The 17325-nt window shown below is 37.5% G+C and overlaps 1 protein-coding gene across 1 annotated transcript; it reads left to right on the top strand.

Annotated features, from left to right (window-relative positions):
• The first annotated feature begins 11827 nt into the window (after window positions 1–11827).
• On the top strand, window positions 11828–12779 carry LOC125187194 (osmotin-like protein). The gene has a single exon (XM_048083734.1). The coding sequence runs from the start codon at window positions 11862–11864 to the stop codon at window positions 12606–12608; it is 747 nt and encodes a 248-aa protein (XP_047939691.1). The 5' UTR covers window positions 11828–11861; the 3' UTR covers window positions 12609–12779.
• Window positions 12780–17325: the final 4546 nt, after the last annotated feature.

The raw sequence follows: 17325 nt of genomic DNA, 5'->3' as shown, positions 1-17325 counted from the left end.
GTCATTAACTGTTGAATTTGTATAGAAATATCATTAGTGAATGCTAACAATATCAACAGAATGGGCATATTATGTAAATAGAGAAGTAGATTTAAAACATGGAATTACCTTGGCAGGAGACATGCTCGTTGCTAGGATCACAATGAACAGCCTTTAATAAGGATTTCTTTAGCCATCGAGTGCTAATATATTTCTCTGGTAACAAGAAAAATGTGGCAGCACAAAATACCTTTCCTCCCATACAACTTACAGTCACATTCATATGAGTCAGTTGTTGCTTCCTGTTTAACATAACAAATATTATGTTTACTGTCAACCACTTTGAAAATCTTCGTGTTTGCCACAGTCAAAATATCAGTCCATCGGCACCTACGATCTGCCTCCAAAATCTCATTTTGTACTACTTTAAGCATCTGATCTGTGTATAACGATGTTGCATGCTTCTCAAAAGCCAAATCAATTGATAAAATTGGGATGGTTGTAGAATTGATATAATCAAACCTTTCAGTTTAATTCCTTTGAGAATCCAATGCATGGCTGTACTTCAGAGTAAAATCAACAAGGTTAAAATGAGGCTTTGTGTAACTTTTGAAAAAGCTATTTTCACACTTGGATAGTGATGTTGTCTTCATCAACGAGCTCATTGGAAAGTCCCTAAAATAAGCTGGAATCCAGAAACGGCTATTAGCATACATGGTCTTGAACCAATTTATATCTTCCAAGCCATATCGTTGCATAATACCATCCAACATTTCTTCAAACTCATCAGGCTCCAAGATTTCTGACCATACGCAATATTTCAAATCCTTTTTAAAATCTTCAATTTCCAATATAGATTTTGGGACCTTCTCAAACAATTTGTTCATTATATGCCACATACACCAACGATTTTCGCTTCGCAACCACACCTTTTTGACCCACGTCTACGTTTGTTTGAAGGCCCTTCTTGTGATTTTAATAAATCACCATCTTCATACCTATGCACACCTTGCCGATTGCATACTAAGTATTGCCATGTCGTTACATCACCACTAGATTTGTGACCTCCCTTTCGTGTGTCAAAACAAGCATCACGAACATATTCTTCATAAAATGCAATGGCATCATCAAGTGACTTAAACTTCTGGCCAACATATGGCCTCAATTCTTCTTTGCAAAAAGGAATGATCAAGCCTAGAGGAGAAACAAAATATAATAACAGTAGTGTAACTATATAAACCTTCCACTTCAATTGGATATGAATTGTAAAACGAATACTAATTTCGTGATCAATGAGAAAGGGAAGAATACAATCAATCGAACAATTTTGCGATTGAACAAATGGGAAATTATGATAATGCAATCCATTATGGAAAACGAAATGAAATCGAGCCAATTACGGTAAGGAGATTGCAGAATCGTTTGATTTTGAAAAGGGAATCGTTTGATTTTGGAATGGGAATCGTTTGATTTTGGAAAGGGAATCATTTGAATGAAATACGCAATGTTTGAGAGGTTAAATTGATTGAAGGATTAAATTGATTACAAATTGACATTACTACCCTTCCAGCATAAAAAAAAATTAAAAATTAAATTTTACATGGTATTATTTGCCCCATTAGATAGCTGCATCTTAGGCTGTTTAGGGCATCCACAATGGGGCGGAGGATGTGACGCCCTAAGCCCCGCCCTATGCGCTGCCACATCAACATTTTATCCTCCGCCCCTTCCACCTGCAATGGGGCGGACTCGCTCTAAGCCCCGCCCTAAGTATTTTAATTATTATTTGAATATTTAAACATTACAATATTTATTTTTTATGTTTGCAAACATATCAATTAGCAAGAATAAATATAAAAACACTATAAATTAAAGGCAAATCCTATTGTCAATATTTATTTTTTATTTTTTGTGCTTGCAAAAATAAAAAATTGTCGGAATTCATTATTGAATTTAGAGAGAAATTGAGATGAGGAAGAGAGTGGAGCGAAAGGTGTGAAATGAAGTAAAAAAATTGGTGATATATATAGAAGAAAATACAAAAAAAATTTAAAAAAAAATTAAAAATGTGTGCATCCTCCGCCCTATAGTCCGCACCCCCTGCAATGGCGGACTAAGGGGCGGAGGATAGGCCGGAGGATGCATCCTCCGTGTCATAGTCCGCGGACGATGCATAGGGCGTGGAGGATAAAATGTGCATAGTCCGTGGTGCTGCAGTGGTGGACTAAGGGGCGGAGGATGCATCTCTGTCGCATCCTCCGCCCCATTGTGGATGCTCTTAATGAGTTGTAGTTAGCAATTAGATGTGGAGTTAGCAATTGATCACTCCCCCTCCCTCTATTTTTTAAAAATAGAAACATTTGAAACGGCACGGATTTTAATGCACAATTTGGTAAAGTAACAGAGGGGGAGAGAAAAATTGGTAAAGTAAGAGAGGGGGAGATAAAAAAGTAATGAAATTAATGTTAGTGGATTATGGGATCCTTTTTATTAGTGGTATAAGTGGTAAATAAATTGATGTATATGGGTTTAAAGATTTCCTAAAATAGAAAGTTTGAAAGTTGTTATTTTTAAGGAACAGACTAAAATGGAAAGAGTTGCTATTTTTAAAAAACAAAGGGAGTTAAATGTGAGTTAAATAAATTAATGGAATATGAGAACTATTTAACATTTATGATAAAAAAGTGAAAGTAGACTGGAAATGGGACGAACAAAAATAGCAAAAATAGATTAAAAAAATAGGGGACTATAGAGTATTTGAGTTTGTGGCTCACTATTAATTATTTCAAAAGAATATATTATCTATATTTTCATTTTAAAAAATGATGAACCTTGGAGAGTTTATTTATGTTACTCTTGAGAATTCAGTGATATTAGGGCATCCCAACGCACCCTGTCTAGATCGCACTTAGGGTCCGACTCTAGCTTCGGCTTTGGCCTGTGGCATGATGGGGAGTTAGGCACGGGGCTAGGACGAGTTTGGGGCTGTTGGAGGGGCCTGAGGCCGCGCCCTGGTGCCGTCCAGCCCGGCATCGCGCGTTCCCGGGACGCGCCGAGTGGCAGCCCGTCCAAAAGTTGCGGGCGCACGGGCCGGACCTAAGCCGCAAATTTTTTTATTATTAAATTTGATTTTTTTTTGGTCTATTTAAATACCACATCATTTTCATTCTTCTACATTATTCCTATGAATTTTATGAAATATAATTGTTCAACTTTATTCAATTTTTTAGGAATTGTAATATTTTAGGACTTGTAATTTTTAGTTTCCAGGGTTTGTGAAAAAAACATAGTTTTAAGTGTTTATAATTTTTAATTTTCTCCTGAACATTTTCCGTGTTTTATTTGTTTAACGTTTTCTAGTTTACGAGAAAAATAGTTTGTAGTTGTGAGTAATGCAATTTAATAGTTGGGGTTTGGATAGGGCCAAGGGCCAACAAGTTTGTTGGAGTTGTGGCCTAACGCAGAAAATGAGGGGAATGATGACGTGTAGGGACTTGGAACCTAGATCCCGGACGGGGTTGAGGATGGCCTTAGAGCATCCCCATCCGTGCTCTTAGCTAAGAGCACAGAAGTGGGCCCGGACCCACTTTTACTCCTTGTCCTTAGCCAAGAGCACAACACCCACATCCGTGCTCTTAGCTAAGGACAAGCTCAAGGGTCCCACCATTCTATTATTCAACTTAAATAAAAACATTTTCACAATATTAAAATGCATTAAAAATACCCGGAATACTATTACAAATTACAAAATAATTAAAAGTTACATAATTAAAATCCTAAAAATTAAAAAGACCCACTACTCGTTGCCGAATTTCGCCCAAATGTGATTGATTAGATCTTTTTGTAGCTCAGTGTGGGCTCTTGTATTGCGCATTGTGTGTCTTCTTTCGATCCTCTCGTTCACCGTCGTATGTACACCTTGGCGTGGGGGAGACCTCGCGGTTGAGCTTCCGGCTTCATCCTCGTCGTAAAAGTTAGCCGCCCTCGGTCCTTCGTCAGCTATAATCATGTTGTGCAAGATAATAAACGTGTACATGATGTCGGAGATATTCTTAACGTACCAAATCCGAGAAGGGGACTTCACAATGTTGAATCGGCCTTGAAGGACCCCAAAAGTTCTTTCGACGTCTTTCTGAGCAGACTCTTGATGCTGCGCAAAAAGAATCCGTCTCGGCTCTTGTGGATTGCCGAACGACTTCACGAAAGTCGACCACCTTGGGTAGATAACATCGGCAAGATAGTAACCCATGTGGTATGCATTTCCGTTGACGGTGAAGTCGATCGTCGGTGCTACACTATTCAAAACATCATCGAAGAGTGGTGAAGAATATAGCACATTCAAGTCGTTGTTGGATCGCAATGAGATCGGTGAAATCCATTTTTGAATTTTTTAGAGAGGGTTTGAGTGAGAGAGGAAGATGTAGATGATTTAGTATGAAAAAGTATGAATGAGAGATAATTTGATGTGAAAGGTGGATGATGAATGTGTGTATTTATAGATGATTTTGGGATTAAAAAAAATTCACAAAAATCCAAAAAATAACGTCCATAAACGGCTCTATTTTTTGGCAATTCAAAAATATATATATTTTTATTTTTGGTATTATTTCGAATTATTTCTGATTTTTTTTTTTTAAAAAAGAAAAATTGATTTTGCCAACGGCTAAGCCGTTGACTAATCAAATAGTGCCACGTAGGGCTGCTCAGCGGAACGAGACGGACAGCTCGCAGCGGCGGACGAGCTCGTCCTTGCCGCTGGCACGGACGGACGGACGCCAAAATTCCTACCGCTGTGGATGCTCTTATGAACTCTTATTCTTTAAGTTAGAACGGAAAGGTGAGTGGCGAGATAGATAGTTCTTTCCCTTAAAATTGTGACGTCTGACATGCTATGCCCCTTGCAATGTAGTCCTTGCGTGTTTGTCCCTTGAATGAGCCATGATATTTGTATTCGATATTTTAAAAACCCGACCAAATTGGTCATTCGATCGGTTCGGTAGCAAACCGATGTGTTTCATATTGAGTGAGACAAAGAGAATATATATTTAACTAAATCTCGTGAACGTTTCCATCTTACTAGAATTTATGTTTTCATTTCACTTGCAGAGAAATTGGAGGGTGATTATTCATTTATAAAGAGTGAAAGTAAGAAAAAGATATAATCACTTTGTCCTATTTTTAAGATGACATTTTTTTTAGTTTGTCCCACTTAAGATGATACGTTTTTCTTTTTAGTTTGTCCCAACTAAAATGTCACATTTTCATTTTCACACTTCTATTAAAGTATTCATCTTTAGTTCTTTTCTCTATTTTAGTACTCCCTTCGTCCCAAGGAAGATACACGTCAGCTGAGACGGAGGAAGTACTCCCAGCCTATTTTAGTTTTTTCATCTTTAGAGCATGATTAACGCGGTGGGTTGGGCCAAAGTTCCGGCCCGTCACGCGTCCCGCGGCGTTGGAGGCGACGTTTTTCCAGCCTGGGCCGGTTCCAGGAACACAGTCGCGGCCTAGGGACGCGCCCGGGGTCTGGCCCGGCTAAGCGTTAGCGGCGGCGGACGTGCCGCGTCAGGGTCCTGCCCGACGTTAAATGGTTTCCGGCCGGGACGGGCCGTAATTTCAAACTTTTTTTTAATAAATTTGAAATTTAATCTATAAAATACCACTCCATCCATTTTCATATCTATTCAACTTCATTACTCTCCATAAATTCGAAAAAATGCCTCCTCGTCAAAGACCAATCGACGCTCAAATGGCCCGAATGTTAGAGGCGGCGATACCGGGAATCCAAGAAGAAATCAACAACGAAGTTGAACACTACCAAGCTGCTATTCAAGCTTGGAACGAACAACAAGTCCGGGTACCACGTCCTCGGATCTATATTCACCGAGACCGTGAACAAGCTGGTTTGCGGCTTTTCACATATTATTTCTTTAGAGATCCGCGATGGAGTGATCAGATGTTCCGTCGCCGGTTCCGGATGCGAAGGCCTTTGTTCCTGCGCATTGTCAACGCAGTTGTAGCTCACGACTCGTATTTCTCCCAAACCACTGATGCTGTGGGCCGGCAAAGTATATCGATTTTGCAGACATGCACATCTTCCATATGTCAACTCGCTTACGGAACTACATCAGATATGTTAGATGAGTATCTCCATGTAAGCGAGCATACTGGACGGGATTGCCTAGCTAAATTCTGTCGGGCATGTTAGGTTTGGTATACTGAAAAGCATGTTTTCGAGCAGTTTCGCGCGAATAGAATCTTGCTTGTAAACGAAAAACTCTACAACCCACTTTTAACCCAATTCAGTATTATTCGAGCAGTTTCGCACGAATAGAATCAGTATATTATTACATTGTGTGTAGCATCCCGGAATTTAGAACCCTAAATTAAAGCCCTAGAATTAATTATTTGATGACGTGGAGTCGTGAATGCATTTATTTCATGGGATGCCTTGGCCAAGTCGAGCCTAGGGTTTTTGTTGAAAGTTTGAAAAGTCAAACTATTTGATTTAATGATGTGGCATGTGATATATTAAGTTATGAGATTATGTGGTAATTTAATTGTTTATGGGTGAGTGAGAATATTAGAGGAAAATTTCCATAAATATTTGTCACCCTAATTCTTGTAATTTTCGAACCCTAGCCCCTTGGAGAAGGAATTTCTATTTTTCCGGAATTTATTTAATCATTGGGATATTTATCCAAATTAATTCCAAGTGCCAATTATTTCCTTGTTTAGAGATGGAAAAATCGAGCCCCCTTATTTTTCTAGTGATTTTCGAAAATCACTATTTTTGGGAAGGAAGAAATTATTTTATTTTATTTGACTCCCTACTTGATTTCCTTCCATACCTAGAATTTAAATATTCTACCAAATCTTTCCATACTTCAAGAGATCTTGCCTTACCTTATTTTAGTCAATATTCAAAAATCCATGCCTTATTTAAATGGGCATAGGGGACGCCTATTTCTACTCCAAATTGGGAGAATTCTTATTTTTATTTTACTCCATGATATTTTATTCTATATGGAAAAATACCAAAAACAAAGTCTTGGCTATTTTGAGATCCTAAATTTCGAAAACTAGAGGGATTTACCCTAGGATCTATTTTTGTTAATTCTTCTTCCCTACTTCACAATATTATTTTATTTTTATTTAATTGGGAGAATGAGATCTTACCAAATATTCTATTCTAATTACCTAAAGATCTTGTTGAGCACTATAAATAAGAGAAACATCAACCCTAGCCCCCATAATTTTCGGCCCCCACCCTCCCACACACTCTCTCAATTTTTCTTCTACATTACGCCATTAATCCTTCATCCTTTAAGAAGAAATTGAAGTTTAATCCAAGAACTCTGAAGAATCAAGGCTAATACTTGTTTTCTACCGATTGTTTTTCGCTAAAAAGGTATTTTTGTTTAAGAGTTATGTTTGTTCTTCTTCTACCTCTTCTTTTTCTTCTTCTAACCGATTAATCGGTCTTCTTGAACCCTCATGCATCTTGGTTGAGTGAAAGAGGGATAAAAAGGGATGTGGGGACATGTGTATGTGTGTGTGCCGTGTGTGTGTGTGTGCCGTGTGTGTGTGTGTTGATGTGTTGTGTAGTGTGTGTTTAATGGTTAAGTCTTCGTGTGCGATAAACATGATCTTGATTAATTAGTAGTGATAAGATAAATCGTTGGGAAGAGGGAAAAGTAATGAGACATGCATGAGTAAGAGTAGTATTGAACCTAATTTGTGATATGTGCCTATGTGATTAAAAGGTGAAACTTTGGTTGCGAAGCCGGATAACGGAAAAGCGAATCTACTTGAAAACTAAGCAGTCGAGGTGGGCTTTACTCTAAAAACTCTCTTTTATTTTATCAAAATGTTGTTCGGGGTTATAAGGGTGGTTTAACTGCTATGCCATGCCTATGTTTGTTTAAATGTGATTGTTGGATATGCTTATACGAATTCGGGTCTGAGTATGGGCCGCAAGCCCTACCAGGCTGTGTACACAATGGGATCGAGAGCCGTCCTTGCTAGTCGGCCGGTCTCGTGGGCGAAAAGTGTGGCCACACTTTCGTCGCACCATGGAATGATGGTTAATTGATGAGAAAATGGGAGGTTATTTTGACTGGCCAGTCTATGAAAATATATTTTGTGATACTCGTGATATTCCTTTTATAACTGCTTAAAACTCGAGTTCACTTGGTAAGGGTGGCATAACTTATAAAATGTTTTGGCAACGAGCTCACTGAGTATTTCAAAATACTCAGCCCTGCATGTGTTTTCCTTATGTGCAGGTTGAATGACGACGAGTGGTGGCGGGTGTTGAGCAGATTAATGAATTAAAAAGGATATGTTGAACTTCAAGCGTAGTTGTGTCTTCATACATAGCTATACTTTCTCTTGGTCGTTTTCCGCTGAATTTTTGATACACTCTAGAATTTCTTTTTTGGAATATTTGCATCTTGCCTTTGGTTTGAAGCCTTAGTCTTTCCTTGTGATTTTTGACTTGGAGATGATGTCGTACTCTCGAGATTTTTTATCGTGATTTATGATACTTTTCTTTCCTCTAATCATCTAGGTTAAGTTGTTGCATTTAATACTCTGATATCTCTTTCAATTCTTTTGGTCAATACTCTTTAAATGAAACCCTAGTCTATGTTTACTTCTTTAGAGTTGGTTTTGGGTAGCAGCCGCCGCATTTATTGTACCCTAGGAGGGCGGGCTGTTACATTGTGTTTGCTTGTGCATTTATAAGATGTTTTATAAACATTTAAATGTATAAGAAGCAAACAAAGTCTAAGTCTTTTACTTAGTAGACCGGTTGTGGGCGTCGTCCACTTTAAGGTAACACGGTCAGATCTATGCAATGCTTTGCAAAAGAAAAAGAAGAATTTCACAACCTAGATAGGCTTTGGCTACCTATCTTGAAAGGTTGCAATGTCAGTCCGCATATTTCTAAGCCTTATTTCGATGACATTGGTGTGGTATAGCACTGAACGGATCTAACAGCAAGACGTGTCTTTATGCTATCTACTGAAAGACTAGGTCTTGATAAATACTACTCCCTCCGTCCCGGGTTAGTCGCACGTTTACTGTTGGGCACGGAGGTTAAGAAATTATATTAAATAAATAGGAGAGATGAAAAAAGTAGGAAAGATAAGAGAGAGTAAAGTAAATGATAGAATAAAAAAAGAGTGATTAGATGTTTTGTCTTTTGTTAAAAAAGGAAAGAGTGCAAATAACTTGGGACGCCCAAAAAGGAAACTAGTGCAAGTAACGCGGGACGGAGGGAGTATTTCTTAATCTACATATGTTAGCATTAAGCATACGGTATTGATTATGCACTACTTTGACTTATCAAATGGTGCGGGTTTTTCGCAACCCAATAATCCTGATATATTGGGTAGTGGTGATCAATATCTAGCGGTGCTAGGATTGCTATTATGTTGAATCGTGCGCGAGGTGAGTCTCGTTTGATAATGTCCTCAAGAGGAGCTCGAACAAGGTTTTATTATTCATAAAACTGGCCAGTTGGAGTTTTATTACTCTATAAATAATAAATAAGTGTTTCTTGCTAAGTCCACTCTTGGAATTGATAAGATATTAATTAATTAAGTCCATAGCAGACATTAATTAATTAATGGATATTTATATCTTAAGCGCGGGAAATAAATAATAAACAAAGTGGAAACCCGGATTACTTGTAATTTCGGATTTGGATAGGGAGAGTTCAATATTACTTCTGTAGTGGCTGCTCGTAATATTCCAATATAAGCTTATATTAAATTGTGTAATTAGTAAAAAGCTAATTGGCGGAGCCCATATCCAAAACCTTCCATAGATCCCGGTATGGGCCCAAAAGGAACTTAATATAAATAGGAGAATAAATAAGACAGAATTAAGATTGAGTAATTATGAAAATCACGTCTACTCCTTAAAAGAGTAAGGGACGATTTTTTTCATCATTATTCTCCTCCGTGAGTTTTTCAGCTCCTCCTCCGTGAAAAAGTTCTGTCTCCTTTATTCGAGTCCTAGTATTTTGATAAGATCATTCCACCCTGGTATCGAGATACAGTTCGGGAACCAGAGAGAAGCTCCGTGGTCTAGTATTGAAGATCATCATGTGGAGAAGGCGTGAGCAATCGACGATTCTTTGGAGAATCAAAATCGGTAACCCTAAACCATAGAATTCATGTTTTAGGATTTACTTTCTTTGAGCATGAATTATTTGTGTTCTAGCATGGAATTATCTGTCTAACATGTGAATTGATTAATCGCATAATCGGTCAAATAGATCCTTATCTGATTTATTTGTTTTGTACAAGTCTTCCGCTGTGCAAGGGGCACCAAACCCCAGCAGGGCAGTCATCAAAGCATTCAAGGATACATACTTGAGAAAGCCATCGACCGACGACATTAGGAAGTTGGTGAACATGTACGAGCGGACCCATGGCTTCCCGGGGATGCATGACAGCATCGATTGTATGCACTGGTAGTGGAAGAATTGCCCAACGGCTTGGAGAGGACAATACACAAGCGGGCACAAGGGCACACATCTCACGATTGTGTTGGAGGCCGTTGCCATCCAATGATTGTGGATCTGGCATGCCTACTTTGGTGTCGCGGGGTCGAACAACGACCTCAATGTGTTGAACGAGTCTCCATTGTTCAACGACTTGTGTGTCGGGCGAGCGCCGAACGTTGAGTTCACGGCTAACCACCATCGGTATAGTGTGGGGTACTATCTGGCAGACGGGATCTACCCTCGATGGTCCGTGTTCGTGAAGACCATCACATGTCCGATGACGGATAGGAGGAAGTTGTTTGCTGAAAAGTAAGAGGCGGCTCGGAAAGATGTGGAGCGTGCATTCGGAGTCCTCCAAGCACGGTGGGCTATTGTGAAGGGAGCGGCCCGTGGTTGGCAGCGTCCACTAATCGCCAACATCATGTATGCATGTATCATAATGCATAACATGATTGTTGAGGACGAGGAAGAAAATGTCATTTTGTGGAGCGACGATCCGCTCGCCAGCACCAGGAGTAACTACACTGTCACCGCCCCGCCCGTGCAGGGCGTTCCTCCCGACCTCAGAGATGTCATGGCCCGTTCAGTTGCGATGTGCCAAGACGAAGTACACACTCTCCTCCAAGGCGATCTAATTGAAGAGATTTGGACACGCACCAACGTTTTCCAGCAATTGACGTTATGTTTAGGATTTTTTTTTTCTATTTTTAAATTTCTATGTTGTAATTTTCAATTTCCGAATGAAGAACAACTTTTCCATGTTTTAAATTTTCGGCATTTTTTATTTTACGAGTAAAATAGGTTGAAGTGGTGAATAGTGCAATTTAATAGTTGTGGCCCGGGTTGGGGGCCTGCATGGTTAGAGGAGTTTTGGGCCGGGACTCAAATTTAAGGGAATGATGACGTGGAGGGGACTTGGGCCTGAATCCGGGCCAGGGTTAATGATGCTCTTAGTTTGACATGCTCTGCCCCTTGCAATATAATACACTCCACCGAGACGGGGGAAGTACTCCCATCGTCCCAAGAAAGATGGCCCCTTCCTTGGACGGCACAAGATTTTATGTAGTTTTATTTTGTGTGTTAGGTGGAGAGAATATTATAAAAGATAAGGAATAAAATAGATAAATATATTTCTATTTTTGATAATAAATCATCTTGATTGAAACAAATAAAAAAAAATAGATATCTTTAATGTTTAATGAGACCGAGGAAAGAAAATAATTCTAGCTAATTTCGTTTTGAATAAATTAGAGTTATTAGAGATAAGAAAGGACAAAAGATTGTTGGGCTGTGTCTATATATTAGTATATGCATACAGCCATACTCACTGACTCAACTCACTTTCCCATCTGCACACCAAAAAATGGCAGCCAACATCTCTCTCATCACTACCACCCTCCTCCTTATCCTGTGCACCCTCACCAAAGCTACGCCCCCAGGCCTCATCCTAACCCTAGTCAACAACTGCCCCTACACCATCTGGCCCGCCATCCAGCCCAACTCCGGCCACCCCGTCCTCGAGCGCGGCGGCTTCTCCCTCTCCACCCTCACCCACCGCTCCTTCCCCGCCCCCTCCGCCCACTGGTCCGGCCGCATCTGGGCCCGCACCTCCTGCTCCCACAACGGCCACCACTTCTCCTGCGCCACCGGCGACTGCGGCGGCCGCCTCGAGTGCAACGGCCTCGGCGGCGCCGCCCCCGCCACCCTCGCCCAGTTCGTCCTCCACCACGGCCACGCCGACTTCTCCACCTACGGCGTCAGCCTCGTCGACGGCTTCAACGTCCCCATGACCGTCACGCCGCACGAGGGCAAGGGCACGTGCCCCGTCGTCGGCTGCCGCGCGGATCTCCTCCGCACGTGCCCGCACGCGCTGCAGAAGAAGAATCCGCACGGTGCGGTCGTGGGGTGCAAGAGCGGGTGCGAGGCGTTCGCTACGGACGAGCTGTGCTGCAGGAACCACTACAACAGTCCGCAGACGTGCAGGCCGTCGAGCTACTCGGAGTTCTTCAAGCACGCGTGCCCGGCGACCTTCACCTACGCGCACGATAGCCCCTCGCTTATGCACGAGTGCTCTGCTCCCAAAGAGCTCAAAGTTATCTTCTGTCACTGAGATTTTTTAGATCTCTGCTGCTTTCTATGTCTTTGAATCTGTGTTTCTTATTTCTCTCTGTGGAGAATTTGATGCTTATGGACTTATGGAAGTTTTGTTTTGGAAATAAATTCTGGGAAATGTATGTTTCTTGCTTGGTCTCCACTAAATATCGTTTCTTTTTCTCCTTTAGTTATACTCAACACAGTTTAGTTTAAATGTAACGGCAAATATGATTTTACTTTGTTCATTAAAATTAAACTCAAATTTAAGATAATATTTTTATATGAAATATATTTTTTTATTTACAAATTTGAAAAAAAAAATTAGTTTTGGTTTACTGTAAACCAAAATATAAGTACCTTTTCATAAAAAATCAAAAATAAAATTAATTTCAAAGTATTGTTAGACAAATTATATAATACTCCCTTCGTCTCGGCTAAGATGATACATTTCTTGGCCGACATTGGATTTTAGGAGTTATTGGATAGATAAAAAGTAAGTGTAAGTATTAAAATAAAGAGAAAAAGAAAGATAATATTTTAATAGGAGTGAGAAAAAAGTGGTTGGATGTATTAATTGAAGAGAGAAAGTTTTCAAAAAAAAATGTGCCACTTTTAGTTGGGACAAACGGAAAATATGTCATCTTAAGCGGGACAAAAGGAGTAGTATATTTCCTCCGTCCCATTCAAGATGACCACATTCTTGAGTGACACGAGATTTTAAAAAGTGTTGTTAGATGGAATAAAATAGAAAATAAAAAATGTAGTTAAATATTTTAATGAGCAGAGAGAAGAGAAGAAGTTATTTCCAAAATTGGTTAATGACCATCTTGATTGAGACAAATAAAAAAAGAAAGATGACCCGTCCCTCTTAAATGTGACGGAGAGAGTATCATTTTATTTTAGGTTATTGTCTATCATTAAAATGGTCTAAGTTGATTCATTAACTCTCTTTGATTCAAGTTCAGGTGAAATATAGTATGATATGCTCAATATTAACGAGAACGGCTAATATTACGACTACGAGTATAATTTAGCTTCTGTAAGGGAAAATTGTCAATCCCACAATTTTATAATTAAATAGTACTCCGTTTATCTTTTTTAATGTCTCTTTCAATTAAAATTTTATACATTTTATATAATCTGGTTGTCAAATCTAGATAATTATTTAAATTATTAATTTTAGTTACAATCTAGATAAATTTAACATTTTATATAATCTGGTTGTCAAATCTAGATAATTATTACTCCCTTAGATAATTATTACTAACTTCATATCAGGAATCAGGAAGTTTGTCTCAGTTTTTCATTTTCACATGTTTACACAATTTATCATATTTCACTTTTTATTATTTTAATAGTGATGTATATATTCCACTAACACATTTATACTCATATTTTATTAGTATAAAATAATTTGAGTATATAAAAATAAAACTCATATTCAACTAACTTTTTCAACTCATTTGCTATTAAATTTCTTAAAACTTGTGCCTTATCAAAGTGCGGCAAAATTTATAGGACGCAAGGAGTATATAAATAGTAAAAATTTAATGACAAAAAGTACAAAAGTCACAATAAATATTATCAAAATTTTTAAATATATGAAACTATTGAGCATCCAAAAGATATACACGCTTTGTTTCGCAATTCGCAATAATTAAGGTGTTTCTTTTCGACTTTGAGACTAAAAACCGAAAGTTTGGTGTTTTAAGTAGATTTGGTAATTAAGTAATCACTTCATCCCTTAATAGATATCACACTTTTATTTTTAGCTTGTCCTATCAAAGATATTACTTTTTAATTTTTAAAAAAGTTACTATCTATCACATTAATACGATTAAGTATTCCCTCCGTCCACCATTAGAAGTTTCATCCGAATCGGCACGTGTTTTAAAAAATGTAAAGAAAAGTGTGTAAGAAAATATAGTGGAATGTGAGGTCCATTTATTAGTTTTATAATAAAAGGTGAGTGAAATGAGTTAGTGGAAAGTGGGGTCTACCTACTATTTATAGTAAAAGTGGATCAAGACACCTAATGACCGACATACTAAAATGGTAAACTGAGACTCCTCATAATGGCGGAAGGAAATAGTATTATTTTCTCTTACTACTTAACCTCTTCTAATTATAATGATAGGATATTATCAAGCGTATACAAAGTTAATTTATGAGATACTATCCCCGTCTCATTCAAGATGCCCACTTTTTCTTTTTAGTTTGTTTCACTCAAGATGTGCATTTTCTATATTTGGAAATAAAACTCTTTCCCTTCTCTATTCATTAAAATATTCAACTACTCCCTCCGTACCCCAAAATTCGTCACCATTTGATCTGGCACGGGTTTTAAGAAATGTAATAGAAAGTGAGTTAAAAAAGTTTGTGGCATATGGGTCCTACTTTTACATATTAGTTTTAAAATAAAATGTGAGGGGGATGAGTTAGTGGAATGTCCGGTCCACTATCAAAAACTCATAATTACCATAAATGGTAGAGGGCCCCACATTCCAAAAACTCATTCCACTCACATACCATTTAAAACTAATATATACAAGTGGGGTCCATATTCCACTAACTTTCTTCCACCCACTTTTCTTAACATTTATTAAAATCTCTGGCGGAATAGAATGAGACTCCTATTCGCGGACGGAAGGAATAAAAGTGAAAGGTAACAAATTTTTAGGGACGGACGAAAAAGAAAATAGGTGACAAATTTTTAGGGACGGACGAAAAAGAAAATAGGTGACAAATTTTCAGGGACGGAGGGAGTACATTTTTTCCTAAACTTATTCCACTTAATAATTTCTCCTAAAATCTCATATCACTTAAGATATGAATATCTTAAATGGGACAAGACAGATTGCAAATGGATTAATGATTAGGCTCAAGACATTGAAATAGGAGTAAAATATTTCCTCCGTTCTATAATAGTAGAGACATTTCTTTTCGGTACGGAGATTAAGAAAAATGGGTCAAGTGAGTTAAACAAATGATGAATAAAGTAAGAAATGAAAAAGGTAGAGAGATGAGAAGAGAATAAAATAAGAGAAAGTATAGTATGTGAGAAAAAATGTGTTGACTTTTTACTAAAATGAGACTCCACTACTATGGAATGTACCAAAATAATAAAAGAGGGAACATATTTTTTGGTCCATGAACTTTGTCAAAGTATCATTTTAGGTACGCGAACTTTGAAAATATCATTTGAGATCCGTCAACTATGAGTTAATATCAACCGAAATACTTTTTACTATTTCTAAGTTTTTTTCAGACGAAAATACCCTCAATACCTTTAAGGGTACATATTTTTATTAAACTTATCACATATTCATATTTTTTTATAAATATATTCATTATATGTTTTTGACTAATTTTTTAAATATAATTTGACCTTCAACATTATACTACTACTTAATTTTGTGACATGCAAGAAAAGTTCCTTCTTCATATAATTAAAGACCTTCTTCATATAATTAAAGACTTTAAAAATATTTTTGAGGTATGGATATTCGTAAAATTTAATCTCAAAGTCAATAGACGATACTTGAATATTGATAAATATCTTTACTATATATTTTTGCCAATATATCAATATTCAAGTATCGTCTATTGACGGTGACATTAATATTTGCGAGTATCCATATCTTAAAAATATTTTAAAATTCTTTAATTATAAAAAGTTGTAGAAGGAACTTTGAACTTTTCTTGCATATCACAAATTATATTTAGAAAATTCGTCAAAAAATATATATAGTAAAGACATTTATAAAAGATATGAGTATGTGATAAGTTTATTAAAAATATATACCCTTTAAGGTATCAAGAGTATTTTCGTTTGAAAAACTTGGAAATAGTAAAAAAGTACTTCGATTGATATTAATCCATAGTTGACGGATCTCAAATGATATTTTCAAAGTTCACGGATCTAAAATGATACTTTGACAAAGTTTGTGTACCAAAAAAGATGTTCTCTCATAGTAGTTAAATGACTCCACTACCATGGAACAGAGGGAATAATTAATACTCCCTCCGTCTCATGTTACTTGAGTCGTATTCTATTTTGGGTTATCCCAAGTTACTCGAGTTATTTCTCTTTTTAGCGAAAAACAAAACATCTAATCACACATATTTATTCTTTCTTTTACTTTATTCTATCCCCTCTCTCTTACTCACTCTTTTACTTTATTTGATTTTATTTAAATTTACTAAACATAATTTTTCTAAATTTCATGTAAAAAAAAAAACGCTTCAAGTAACATGCAACGGAGGATATAGCGCAATGGTTAGAGGGAAGAGTGCAAGACGAGTAAAATAATTAGAATTCAGAATGTAAATTCAAACATGCCTCACTCACTGATGCTTTGATTTATGTGCTGCCAGACATTGATTTTCGTGTCACTTTGTCTATATGTCTAATCTAAGGTAAAGTATACAAGTTTTTCACTTACTTACCTTTCAACTCCACGACGGGGACGAACACTTTAGTGCTCTAGTCACTCTTTTTTTTCCAGTAATTTTTTATTTTGTTCACGGTCAAAAAAAAGTGTTCACGGCAACAGTGAACACTCAGAAGCCATGAATCATACTCCCTCCGTTTCAAGGAAAATAGACTCCTTTCTTGGGCGGTACGGGATTTTATGCAAATTTATTTTGTATGTTGAGAGGAGAGAAGAAAGTAAGAGAGAGGAATAAAATAGAGATAAATGTGTTTCCATTTTAAGTAATTGGTGATCTTA

Source organism: Salvia hispanica, chromosome 5 (genome assembly GCF_023119035.1).
Source record: "Salvia hispanica cultivar TCC Black 2014 chromosome 5, UniMelb_Shisp_WGS_1.0, whole genome shotgun sequence".
In the NCBI taxonomy this organism is placed as follows: Eukaryota; Viridiplantae; Streptophyta; class Magnoliopsida; order Lamiales; family Lamiaceae; genus Salvia; species Salvia hispanica.
Note: the sequence above shows the minus strand (reverse complement) of the source record. Positions and strands in the feature narration are given on the sequence as shown.

Bases quoted from the DNA above. Each gene is read 5' to 3' on its own strand.
- LOC125187194 (XM_048083734.1), top strand. From the start codon at position 11,862: ATGGCAGCCAACATCTCTCTCATCACTACCACCCTCCTCCTTATCCTG.